General features: G+C 39.5%; 1 protein-coding gene across 11 annotated transcripts in view; it reads right to left on the bottom strand.

Moving 5' to 3' along the window:
- Positions 1-13938, bottom strand: part of LOC146573705 (band 4.1-like protein 1) — a 102282-nt gene that overhangs the window by 37522 nt on the left and 50822 nt on the right. For all 11 annotated transcript variants that reach the window (XM_085273008.1, XM_085273011.1, XM_085273010.1 and 8 more), the window contains exons 2-4: positions 12167-12304; positions 10096-10260; positions 5569-5673 (exon numbers count right to left, since the gene is read on the bottom strand). In XM_085273008.1, the coding sequence (XP_085129134.1) occupies positions 5569-5673; positions 10096-10260; positions 12167-12205 (309 nt within the window). In that variant the 5' untranslated portion in view covers positions 12206-12304. The remainder of the gene's footprint in view (positions 1-5568; positions 5674-10095; positions 10261-12166; positions 12305-13938) is intronic.

The following is a 13938-nucleotide window of genomic DNA, read 5'->3' as shown; positions in this document are numbered from 1 at the left end:
GACTGCTGAGTAAACAGAACACAACTGGACAACATCTCACTGATCCCAGAGACTGTTGGGAAAGTGTTCTGTGAACTGCCGAGTAAAAAGGTAAACTTTTGGAAGGTTTGAGTCCCATTACATCTGGCATAACACCAAGAACACCATGCCAGCAGGCAAGCATGGTGATGGTCATGATCTGGGGCTGATTTGCTTCAGGACCTCGTTGTCTCTACTAGACAATCAGGGAGACGATTATCTGGCCATCGGTTCATGCCCTGAAGCTCAAGAGCAGGACAATGATCCAAAACAGACTCGCAAGACCACCTCTGAATGAGTAAAAAAGCCAAAATTCTTCAATCTGATTGTGATGCTTTGATAAGATTTCAAAAGTGTGGGCATAAAGTCTTCAAAAGTGGTGTGAAAGACTCACTATCAGTTATTCCAAACACTTGGTTGCATTTGCGTGATGAAGATTTTGGTTCCATTTGGGGGTTTGCAATGTTTTCTGTGTTCAATGTCATGTTTTCTTATTTTTTTTACCTTTCTCAAGGCTTCTGATGACGTCTTTTTCTGACCTTATATCCAGTTACTACTGTTATTTATGCATTGTTTCCATTATTTAATTCAACCAAAACAACCTCATAGTTGTAATTTTAATACATGATACATACTCTAATCAGAAAAGTCTGAAAAATGTATATTTTTTACATTTAAAATAAGCAGCTTCTCTCTTTAAACCAGCTTATCTTCTGACTGGCTGCCCCTGACTTCAGCAGGATTTGTGCTTCTGTGCGGAGGATCACAGAGGCACAAACCATTTGTCACCTTGTGGTGCACAGGCCTCGGAGTCAAGCGAAAATTTGACTTTAGAGTAATAGTAGTATTGCTGCTAGCCAGTAAAATTGCTTGTGCAGTTTGTTTGGCCTTGACATGAAGAAGTTTATCCCTGCGGTGAGAAACCACTTCGTCATTTATAAATAAAGTTTGTAAAAGGTGCCCGGCTTGGCTCAACTTCTAAACTAAGCTCCCCTGACTTGCCTTATTTGGGTACATTACTTGTTTGTACCAGTCTTGTCCCCAAATGTTTGGCACGCCCACCATTAATCAGTGAAGTGATGTGTATGAGTAAATCCTGGCTTAGAGCAGTATGAAGCCTGAGTTTAGTCTCCAAGACAGTCCCACTTAAACATACACTGACCTCCTTAATTAGAACCCTGTCTATGTGCACCCACTGTTGTATAAATGACGTAAAATAAGCTAACACATAGTATATCCTTTGTAAACATGAATTTATTGGTTCCTGGTTTATATACTACGATGTCAACAGATCAAAATTGCAGCAACACTTTTATTATAAAGAACAACTGCATTGTTCTTAGGCTAATTTAAGGTTTTTATGCCATAACATACTGAATTTCATATCAACAGCAGATTATTTAACAGCACAAACAGTTAATGGAATGCAAAATAATCTGAAACGGCTATTTCTGCCAAACATGCAAAAGTGAACCACACTGAGTCTATAGGCATGTTTGCTGGTCGGTAACTTCGTCACAGCATGCTAGCACACTCCCACTGTCAATGCTCATAAATGCCGCGTCCAAATTCATAGGCTGCATCCTCCTGAGGTCCTCCGAAGGCCGGGTAGACTGGAAGTAAACGGCTGTGAAATTGGACGGTCTAGCCTTCAGTTTTGCGTCACCGCTGTCTCAGTGGCGTTTAATAAACTCGGCCGTCTGTTCCTTTCTATCTAAAATATAACAGGACAGTGGCGTAAATTCTCGATCATCTCACACTTCTGTTTAATCAGTTTTCCGTTTGACATTTATTCAGCTGTAATCTCAAATAATGAAAACGATGTGCCGGGGGTTCGCTGTTCTCACCGGCTCTGGAGAGCCTTGAACCTCCGGCTAGCTATCAAGCTGATGGGTGCCTCCGAAAACATCGGAGTACTTTTGCAAATATGTGATGTCTTGATAAACTGAGCAGATGTTTGACGTTTACACAGCTACATTCTCACCTGAAAATATCTTAAAAAGTTAATTTTGTGACCCAGAAAGATTAGTAAGAGTAATATTAAAACTAAGTAGCTGCTGCTATTGTTGGAAACTGGAATTGGCTGGGCCACGCTATGAATTCTGGGATATGGCCACGAAGGATATACCCGACCCATCCCTCAAATCTTGGGAAAAGGAGGACGCATTTGTCGGCCACATTAGGAGGAGTCTACGAATTTGGACAGCCTTCGTCGTGTCGCTGTGACGTAATCGGCCTACAAATGCGGCCTCAGGAGGATGCAGCCCCCAAAGCCCCCAAAGTTTATATTCAGCACATATAACAAGTCTGTCTACAGTGGATGTTGTGGAAGCAAAGTTAAGATGCTGCTCAAGTCATTCATAAGAATCATCTAAACTTAAACCAATCAGCAGTTACCAAGAAGTTTCAGGAGAAATCAAAACTGTGATGCTGACAGCGGAGCTAGAGGAAAGGTCAGTGGACTAGCAAAAACCTAATTAAAGAAAATGAGTTGCAATGGGTGTCTATTGTTATGTAAATTCCACCCTCATGCTTACAGACATAAAAACGGGTGTTTGAGCAATCCACGATGCAGAGAGCTGACAGTGATCTGCACTAACCTGAAAACCACACAGCAGCTGTTTCCTAATGCTGACCGTCGTCTTGACAGCTGGTACTACACGAATCAGAGTGAAACCATGAAGGGTTGTTACACTACACTGCAACTCCGTGGCCTCAACGGGGACAAACTGCAAACTGTATCTCTCACAGTTTGCCTCCTGCGTTACTCCTCTGGTGTTTAATCGAACTGCTAAAGACTAAAGAGCCGCAGCCATTCGATTGTCACCATGAATCCACCTTCGATCAGCTAAGGGTAAAGAGAACTAGTCAGGTGCTGAAAAGCAGGAAAAACTTTTCATCACTGATTCATTATTTTACACTTTGTTTTTCAACTTTACTTTCTAAAGAAATCACATAGAATAAATGTTCTCTTGGAGAGCGGAGATTGAGTTCTTGTTCCCCCAACTGAGACAGGGAAAGGGCATCTGAAATGACATTTAAATTCTCAAGCTTGTTTGGTCTACCAATCAGCACTGACCCCTGACACTAAGCTCACGCTGTGCCCTGATAAGGCCATCTTTGATGAGACTGTCATATTGTGAGGTCCAAGATTATCCTGTGCAACTCGAGTCACAGCATGTGAGCTGACAAACTGTGTACAAGCCAATGACTGGGGCAGAGGATACGCACCAGATGTTAAAAGGGGCTTGGTCTTGTCCTATCTTTAAAAGACTGGAGGTTCCTCTGTAGCCTGTTGTGCAATCCCATACCTACCCTCTGGGAAGACATCAATGAAAACCCCAGACCCACATCAAACACAGCACTCTCATGTGAGTTGACAGCCAGGACCCATCAGGTCCGTATTAATTATACGATTATATGATAAGTCTGGTCCGCACACCTTATAACAAAGCAACAACAATCCGTGACTAACATATTCAGACCTTCGTTTCAAAATGTCAAAAAGGTTGGTGTGCTGACTGGAGATTAATGTTAGAGCCCATTTATCAGGAAATAATTAAACTTCAGATGATGGAAAAAAGAGGCAAACGAAAGTCAAGTGACACAAAAACAAGCAAGATAATGCCACGAATCTTAAGGGTCAGTTCACCCGAGAGATTACTTCCACTGAGATATTGTTCAGAACTGTAAACACACAGATTCACTCTATGTGAGGCTGTTTCAGCTGTAATTATCAATATTTTTCTAATAACTTGTGAGTTCTTTTAACTTATTATGAGTACATGAGAACAAAGATGTGCTGCTCATCATGAATAATTTGTTCCCTAAGGTACCAATTGATGGACAAGTTAGTAACTATCTAGTGAACATGTAATCAAACTAAATGCTAATTTTGTGTCTGATCTATGCATGTCTTGCTATCTTAAAAGAAAAGCACTGCCTTATTTAGCCAGTGCTCTTTGTTATGGCTACACCACTACAATACATCCAGTCAACATTATTAATGCATGTGGTTTCTGATTACTCTTTCCTTTGGGCAATAGAGTCACTCTATGCTAACCATCAGTGAAACTTGCTTGCTAGGTGATATAGGTTGCAAAGATGTGGTGCGCTATCTCATACCCTCCATGTGATTGTGTTTGTTACTAGCAGCGTTCATCTGTAGTTTGTAGGGAAGGGCCTGTCTCGTCTGCAAACACTCACTGCAGCGACCAGAGCAATCACAAGGAGCTTTGTTGTTTAGCACTCACCTATTTCACCCAGTGACACCCAGCAAAAACTAGCCAATTGGTCTGGAATATACCTTCTTTCCTTACTGGAGTTACTGATGTTACCATGAAGTAGCTGATCAGTCTCTAGGCCTGTGTAAATGAATCCTTATATTCATGGTCTTAGTTCGCACTGAACTAATGTACATATTTACTGCTCTAACTCACATTTTCGTTTATGTTACATGATCACTAAACGCAGCAATCAGCTACTTGTATCTTTAGCAGCACCAAGTGGCAACATCAAGGCTTGAAATTCAGCACATCTAGAAATGATTTAATGCTGTTAAGACTCCTATGTTAATTGCTAACTATATTTTATAACCCATCCATCTGGATAAAAGGCAACGGCTGCTGTGATTGACAGGTGTTAAGACACCTGCAGCTGTAGCCGATAGCTGTCTGCCATACTTTACCTCTGCTAATTAAACTGGCTGAACTGGACCTCTAGACCCTCTTTGTGATGTTCGTGTCTTTTGTTGCATTTTTAACAGAAATATCTCACAGAAAAATGGTCCCGTGTGGTACAGCCTGTCAAGAAGGTTGTGCTTCAGTTCAGCATTTATTAATCTGCTGCTTAGCATTATTTAGCAGATATGTGTGCAGTTTATGAGTGCAGTCTGCTAATCGATCTTTTTAACTGATTACTGCGTACCTAATACATTTCTAAAAAACCTAGTCAAACAAATCCATGCATGGTTAGACGACAAACACTGAGAACCTTTCTCCTTTATCTAATTTCAAATAAAAAAATACTCAATAAGGTAATTTTATTAGCTAATTAGCCGGTGTGACCTAAAAGTTAAAACTTGCCTTTAGCTATTGCCTGAGAAAAAGCAGAAAGTCATCCTGCCATAGTCATAAATGAAAGAAACAGCAAAGTCACTGAAGTCATTTTGATCTAACTTTTCTTTTTAGCTCTTCAATTTTTTCTCAACTGTGCTCTTAGCTGGGGCCCATGGAGATTTAACTCAACCCATGAAATTATTCTACCTCCGGAGCAGCTCTGCCTCTGAGAAATATTTCTATCACTAAATTTCATATATGCATCTTGCAAAGAGTAGATGAGGCACTTTCATTTCTTCTTCAACTGTACAACTTATTCAAATGCCTTTTGTTCAGGCCCAGACTTTAGCACGGACATTTCCATTTTCCATTCTTCTCTGAATGATGGATAGCGCACCCCAGAGAGTGCCAGCAAAAAACTGGGAGGAATACAGATTGTTTAGCGAGCATTGTTTATGCACTGAGAGGTTACTGTGGTACACAACTCACTGACCTTCTGGCTGTCTGTGTCGGCAAAGGTCAGACCAAAGTAGTCTTTCTCCAGCAAGTTAAGGTGTTCACACACCATGTCCATCAGGGTCTGTCCTTTGGAGTGTTTCTGCAAAGACAAACATACATGACATAAAAGTGTGGAAAAAGGTCAAGAGAGAGAGAAACAGTGCCTGCTACATTTTTGACTATCGTACGTGCATACTCTAAGTGCCTTTTACTGTAATAGTTAGCTTTTAATATGGAAAGAACTGGGTTACTAATACACTATCAGACTTTATTAGGCAGCAGGGCTTTTTAAGGTTCTCTGGACCTAAACACAATTTAATAACTCATTTGGTGCGGTTATACAGTCACTGCGACATGCTGCAGAATACTAGACTTTGCACTACAGGCAGAGATTTGATACTTACTATTGACAGAACTCAAGGTGAATTTTAGTAATATTTCCTGTCACATTAAATAAACAGGCTTCTGTGTGTGTGTGTCCACAAACACACACAAAAGAAAATATTTTCTGTCACACTACTGAAGGCACAGTCAGCCATATTTGGTAGAGATCTATTTATTCTGGTGTATGCAAACTGCAAGCATGGAGTTCAATAAAAATAAATCTGCAGGAGAAATGTAGAAGATTCTGGATCAAAAGCTGCAAAACTGATTAGGCACCAATTTGGGTTAAAGGTCTAGAAGAGCACTCAAAGGAGGAAACACACTGGCTGCAAAGTTCAGTTTTTTGGTTTGTTTGTTTTTTAATTCAACTATTAAAAAGAATCTTTTATTTTATGTTACATTTATGTTAGTTTATCCCATTAATTTGAACCTCTGAAAATGAAGCACTATGTATAAAAATTGCATTTTACACAAACATTCTGTAAATCCTTTGAATTATAGTTGAAAGTCTGGACTTCAATCACATGTCTGACTTACAGCTCACTGTGGTGATGCACGGAGGCAAAACTACAAAACATCAAAGACTGTAGGGTGCTGTATACTCTTGCCGAATTCTGTCCATCATAACGATTTTGACATTTTCCTTTGAAATCCATACCACTGCATTCCTAAAATAGTGGAACATCTGACTCAAATCCAAAAATGAAAACTTCAAAACCTCATAAATAAAAAAAATCAGGAGGTCAGTTAGCAGGATGCAAAGGAATGATGTTGAATGACTGCCAAAAAAATGCAGACAGTGATGGATGTGACCATATTAATTAGCATATAACTGTGTACGAATATCTTTAAACAAGCAGCGCATATTTCACTGGGCTGGGCTGCATATACGTATTATAAAGGGAATATAATATTAGGAGTACAATTTGTGCATGGGCTTATACTCCATAGTAAATATAGAACAAGAAAAACACTTTATAAGTATGCATACACAGTTTTATCCTTTCACAAGGCCTACTTTAAGAGGTGACAAGATTGAGCGAGGAGTTGCCAGGGAAACTGAAGCAGTTTTTTCCTTGTGCTGTCTGTTTCCTTAATATCTCAAGGGTAGAGTTTGAAAAAGTATTTTTCCTTTTCGTCACAATGAGTGAAGGGAGGTTGGTGGAGGAACACTTGGGAAGTGCTTCTAAGCTCTCATCTTGTCAGTCAGCGAGTCCCCGACAGCAGCGCTGTTTATGTACAACGAGAGCACGCTGCCATCGGAGGCGGCACAAAGAATGAAATAAACAAATCACTGGAGTCTTGGAGTCTTAATAAGCCGTGACTGAAGTGATCCCATCTATTTGCTCTCTGCTCCGGCGCAATTAAACAGCGAAATAAAAATAAAAAATAAAAAAAACACCTCAATAGACGGGGAAATCTTGGATGTCAACTAACCAGCCATTCCACCCAAAATGGCCTCATTCAACACATCAGCATGACCAAGCATGAAGGAAGGGGCTGGGTGAGAGAAGTGGGTAAGGGTGTGGTGTGTCCTTCCCTGTTTGAGGGCCGCAGGGAGGCTCAGAGAATTAATTAACTCGTGAGTACCACCTCCTCCAGTGAGAGCGCTCCCAAGGTGTATCCTGCCTCCTCACAGGTTCCTCATGATTACTCCTGGAAGTATGAGGAAGGTTCAAAAACTTCTATCCTAGCAGGAACAAGCCTGTAGTCCGAGACCGTCGGCAAACTAGACTTTTACAAAACGTGTGTTGGTAGACAAATATCCAGATGTGCACATACAATACCAAAGCTTTCATAAGCATAATGCTGTTGTCTGTTGAGGTGCGGATAAAACCCAGATGTTTTCACAGTGCTCGGAGAAGTTGGCACCAGAACACCAATGCCGATGGTCTTACTTCACACACTGTTGTAAATGAACAGCCCCCCTCCTCCGTCATCACACCACATACACAAGGTTTCACGCACTTGTGCGTTAGTGTCCTGAGGGTTGCTTCATAATAATATTGTTCTTCTATTTTCTCCTTGACTGCACCGGGTCTCCAATCATGTAATAGGTATATAGATTTCTTTACACCCAGTTAGTAGCCTGTGCTGGGGGCTTTTTATTAAAAAATGCAATGAAATCAGAATTTATTGACACCTTTGGGAATTACTCAGTATAACTGGGCAGCCTCACACTATAATTTTGGTCAATATTGTAACCAAATTATTTAATATGATCATGTAACCATGTGATTCTTGAACTTAAAGACGCTTTTACAGGAGAGTTCAATATATCAGTGCCAGGTGGCTATAAAGAGAGTTTCAGGCTTTATAATAGTTAATATACATGAAAGTTATTTAAACTCAGTAAACAACAAAATGCGGCTGCCTGTTCTGCAGTTTACTATTTTCATTTGCCTTCAGCATACTACTGAACTGTGTCACTGGAGCTTAAAGGGGCATACTAACCACTGGCAACCTGAAAATGATTTGTAAACTAAAAACAGCCATAAAAAAATTCCGTTTCTGTTCAAAAACACTGCCTGTAAGCATCACTGCCAAGTAACCATAAGGTGAACATAAAGAGAACAAATAGTAGGATCTGCTGTATCGAGGAATTACTAATGTAAACGAAGAACACGTTCACAGAAACGCCTTTCCACCGTCCTCTTTGCAAAATAAGGAGCGTAAGAATACAGAATTGTAACAAAGGACAGTTTTCTTTGAAATGTGGTGTCTAGATACTTTCTTTGGATCACATTACAGTAACACTGTGAGGAATCCTGGAGTTATTTCTGAGCAGGGAATGTCCTTAAATATGAAACAAATACATGGGGCTGTTTTCTTAAATTTCCACAATATTTCTAGTTCGAAACATCCTGTCTAAGAGTGATGGTGAAAAACTAGCTGAGTCTAAAATCTCCCCGAAAAGCCTTCAGTTGATCCAGATAAAACTGAATTGAACTGAACTGAATTAGACTCTTGGTCGCGAGCGCAGTTATTCCTTCTGTGTCCATGTGCTGTGTTGCCGGTGGTTGCTAGGGTTCGGGGGAAGCAGAAAAGTGATGCGATGTGGTGCAACACTTGTGTCTTTGCAGCAATATCTGCTGTAATGCTATTTAGAATCGCTAAAGGGGCAAAAACTGATCTAATGTCAGTTTCCAAAGCATGTTTACAAGATGTTACAAAAATCTGTTTTACCCCACCCTAGAATATTCTTCACAGTTCAGATTTAAAGTTTTTCCATTAGAAAACAATGGCTGTACAATGGATGGTTATTTTTATTACAGAGATTTTTTGAATTTCTAGGATTTCATTAGTTTGTTGCTAATGAACAGTTTCTGGATGGAGTTTGCTAATCGAGTGTGTCATCCAAATATAGTCAGTCTTAGCTCCAAAATACATCAAATGAAACTCCAGAAACCAATGGCTACATCCATCTGTTGTAACACTGTGCCCGCTAAGCTTTTGTACACACACGATGGCTCCAGACAGGCTATTCACTTCCTGATTTTTGATGTACATCCACACAGATTTCTTTTGAGTGGGATAAAAAGTTAAAACGTCACATAGCTTGAAATATTGCTGCCCAGTCATCTCCACAGTCAAGTAACTGAATATAACGACATCCTTCACATCCTGAAAAGATATTTTAGCCAAAAAAAAGATAGGCCTCCTTTGCCTGAGGTGCATGCTGCTTCTAGTCATAAAACTCCAAGTTCACGTTCAAGTCGACGCCTTGTATTTATAATAGAAATAGACTTACATCTATCGCTTCTGTCCTCACTTATGCATGCATTCAGTTTCCCTTCTCAGCAAGCGGCAAATGCCCTGTTTCACTCTGCAGTGTAATGACGACACATCTCTTGTGTGGAATGAAGACTTTTTTTTGTCTCTGTGTGTATTACAGAAATGTGTAACATTTCTTTGAATTCACCCTCTGGTGAGTTCTCAGCATGGCACCCTCGCTTTTATTCTTTTTGCCCCTTTTATCCGCTTTGTGCAACACTATACAACACACACAACTGCCCACAGAGGGAACCAACAACAAAGGGAAAAACATAATGTTCCCTTTTTCCAACTGTTTGCTCAAAGCACGATAAGCCTAATTCCAGAAAACGTGTAAATGCAAATTGTTTTCCGTCTGGCGTACCTCAGTTTCTCCTTCGAACTCGGAGGAATCCAGTAGGGTCACTTTAAAGGGGGCTGTTTTAAGCCGTTTGGAGCCTTTCTGGGGAGATTTGAGGTTCTTGTTGGGAGATGTCTTTTCAGACATGTCATCGGTTTCTCTGTGTCCATCCATGTGCTTGTTCTGGTCCTTTACATAAAAGAATATACAGAAAATGAAACGACAGATTTAAAAGTCTCAAAAACAGAACAGACACTTGAATCTGTTTAAATGTTTTCACACTTTAAAATGGCAGTTTCACGCATACTAAGTCCAATAATGGCAAATACATTATAATATATATCTGCTGTAAATGGGCCTGAGTTTCAGTCATTAAAGTAATCGCTAAACAACAATCTGAAATGAAATACAACCACTCTGCTCTACAAGAAAGAAAGTTATGGCAACATGAAAGAATCTTGTGCTGAAATATGACAAAATAAGTGGATGAAAGCTCTGTCCTGAGAAGACAGCCTGGACAAAAACTATTTTTTAAGTGTGAGAGTTGTATTTTGCAAAAATCTGTGTGAGCTTCGGTGCCAAACTGTCAGAAGACACAAATATATTCAATAAAACAACAAAAACAAAAAATCCATAAACACAAATCATTTTTGCAGACACATAAACATAAAACAGCTGAGTTATATTTAGATACATTTCAACATCAGTAGTCAGACCTGCATTATACAGTGGTGGCTATAAAAAGGCCTGTGAGCTGGTGACAGTTTCTCACCACACCCACTAAATAGCAACTGCTGCTAGCTAACAAAACCGATAGCCAAAACTTTTCTTCTTCTTTCTTACACTTCTAAGTAGTATATGGCTCGACACGTCACAATGTCTAGTAATGATGTTCACTGGAAAGACTTTAAATCTCGTATACCCCAAATTGCAATATGTCATGTTATGAACATTAGTAACATTTGTTAAGTTAGCATGACTGCCTGAATAGTTTAATTCATATAAATACATTTATCTCTTGTCCACCATTTTGGACATGTGACAATCTTGGTGACAATCTAGGATTAAGCGAATAAGCCCGACCACACAGGCCTAGAGACGGGTATGAAGTGGCTGGAGGAGGTTGATGGCAGTTCCCGGGAAAATGATTACTGCAGCTCCAGTTACACAGGCCTACAGACTTTCAGTCATCTATTGCAACCGTACAGCAGTCGCTTTGCTCACTAGCACATTGCAACAGTTTGCTTTTTTTTTTTTTTTACAGCACATTGTGTTTTGCATCCTGATTGGCTGTAGACCTCCTGTACAGTACAGAATGCGTTCAGTTTGTCAAATTTACATAAATCTTCGTTCGCTAGCAGTGTGACTCTATAGTGCTGTACTGTGTGTCTGTCAGTTTTCTCCCCAACAAACACAACAATGTCAATGAAACATAATACTGGACTTATTTTTCTACAAAGGTGGTTAAACAAGAGAGAAAAATGTGAAAATTTTCATGCCTGTCTGAGAAAAGTGTATAAAGTTTAGTGAGGGGTTTTACAGCCTTAAAACATCTATAACAATTGTAAAAAAATAAAGTTGGCTACTTGGCGGATTTCACCTATCGCAGGTTATTTTTAGAATGTAAGTCCCGCGATAAATGAGGGACCACTGTACTTCCATTCAAACACAGAAATGAGCTAGCAAGCAAAACAATCACGCTGAGATTTTTGGTGCTTCACTTTCTTTATAGTTTCACGCAGCAAGACCCAGCAGCCTCCAGGAACCACTTTCAACCAGTGGAGGAACACACATTTTTCCAAAGCAACTGGTGATTATACACTATCCAGTATGTGTGTATGGCATTACAAGATACAGGAATAGTCTGGCACAGATTAGTCAAGAAGATTAGATAATGGAGTAGACGTAAACAGGTTAATGAAGAACAAAGACTTTGGTTGTGTAGACAACAATTATTTTTCAGATTAACTTTTACTTAGAACAGTTCCAAACTTACTATATAAAAGTTATTATATCATGTTTTTACTGTGTTTCCACCAACTAGATTTCTGTAGCATTAACAGTAGCCTCGTAGCACTATGAGATCCATGCTCACCTGTTTCGCTATTTTACTGTCAGAGGCTGAGTCCTGCATGTCTGCTGCTTCCCCCTGCTGTCCGGGAGGACTCCTTGTTTGCGTTCTTCACCTCTGACTCGAGGCCTTCGTCTGTCACTTCAGCAAAGTAACACCAACCTGAGAAGAGACAAGAGCATTGCAAATATATAATATCAAGTTTATAATGAAAAATAACTGCGTGCAGGGCTACAATGCTATATCGCCGTCATTAATCGTTCCCCTCTTTAAAAAAGAAAAAGAACAATTTTAGAAAGTGAAACATTCTAAACACAATTGCATGTATTCCCAAACCATAATGGCGCCTTCATTATAAATTCTAAAAGCTATGCTTTCTTTGTAAAACACCACTTGCAAAGACATAATTCATGCTGCCGTCAAGGGCATTTACTTTAATTATAAAATCCCTCACTGAGCCAGATAGTGATCATCTATTTAAGCAAGGCAAGTTCTGACACTCAGGCGACGAATACCAGAAAAAAGTAAATCAGGTTGTGAGCGCTATAGTCAGTATTTGCTTCAAATACCAGCTGTTAAAGAGAAAAAAAGGGTAACAGTAGGAGATTACTTATCCATCAGCAGCTACGCCTGTAATTCTTCAGTCTGTCTGATTTGAGTGCATATGTGCACAGAAGTTATTAAACCTAATAGTCCGTTGTTCGTCGCATAAAGAAAACATTCTGCCTAATAAATCTAAAAATGCATAGAGAGCAGCAGACGCTTTGTTTCAGTTATGTAGGTTTATTGAAGTCAAGTGTTAATTTTCCTGGATATTTGTTGGAGCTTGCTGTCTTTAGTTGCAGGGTATAGGTGTGGGTGGATAGAACAATAACCGCAACTGCAGACACACAGCAGAGCAGCCAGTTATATCGGTTTGCAGAGGTGTGTACTGTTAGCACGTCTAAACAGAGGCCCAGAAGATAAACACTTAAGACACTTAAGACACTCTCACAGACACCTCTGCACTAGTTAGAAACCACAGCGTAGAAATGTTGCAGCAGATGCATTGTTGAATTACTATTCTACCAACTTAATGCAACAAGTAAAGGTTCAGTTTATTTAATTGGTTCAGGAATCAGAGCAGTAAGCATCCATTGCAAAACTGGTAGGTTAGCATTTGCATGGATGCATATTTTTGTGTCAGTTTTATCTAACTAGTGACTAAACAAGGTTTTTTTTAAGTAAAAATCACAATATTTCCTTCCAAACTGTAGTGGAGTAAAGAAATAAAAGTGAAACTAAATAAAAATACAACTACATAAAAACTGTAGTCTTATATATCTTATCTTAGATTAGTTTAGCCTGTTTTAGCTTATTGTAGATTAGCTTAGGATGTGTTCGTTTATCTACATCAGTGGAGAAGTCTGCGTTAAAGGCTTACTTTACACCTACTTTACAACACACAATACTCGCAAATTAAATTTATACAAAAACAGAAGTAGGTGCAAATTTAGGCTGCGAGTTTTCCAGGGTTTATGTGGCATTTCACCTTGCTTTAGCAACATTTCTGAGTCTGGAGTGGTAATTAGTGAGCTTTAGCCTGTTTCTCTCTTTTTCTGGGCTTTGTGCTCAGTTCAGGAAGAAGTTTTCCAGGCTGATATGAAAGAGGTTTTCCCTTAAAATGCCTGCGTGTTCAGGTTATTGTGTAACAGTCACAATATGTGCAGTAAATAGCCAGTGTTATATATGGTATGGAGCAAACATGCATCAACAAAACAGGCTGTCTCGTATAAAATGACTAATGGAGAGGATAC

Source organism: Mchenga conophoros, linkage group LG5 (genome assembly GCF_057382185.1).
Source record: "Mchenga conophoros isolate Kocher_MC1m ecotype Shallow Benthic linkage group LG5, M_conophoros_male_GT1.1, whole genome shotgun sequence".
Classification (NCBI taxonomy): Eukaryota; Metazoa; Chordata; class Actinopteri; order Cichliformes; family Cichlidae; genus Mchenga; species Mchenga conophoros.
The sequence above is the reverse complement of the archived record's forward strand: the minus strand, read 5'-3'. Positions and strand labels throughout refer to the sequence as shown.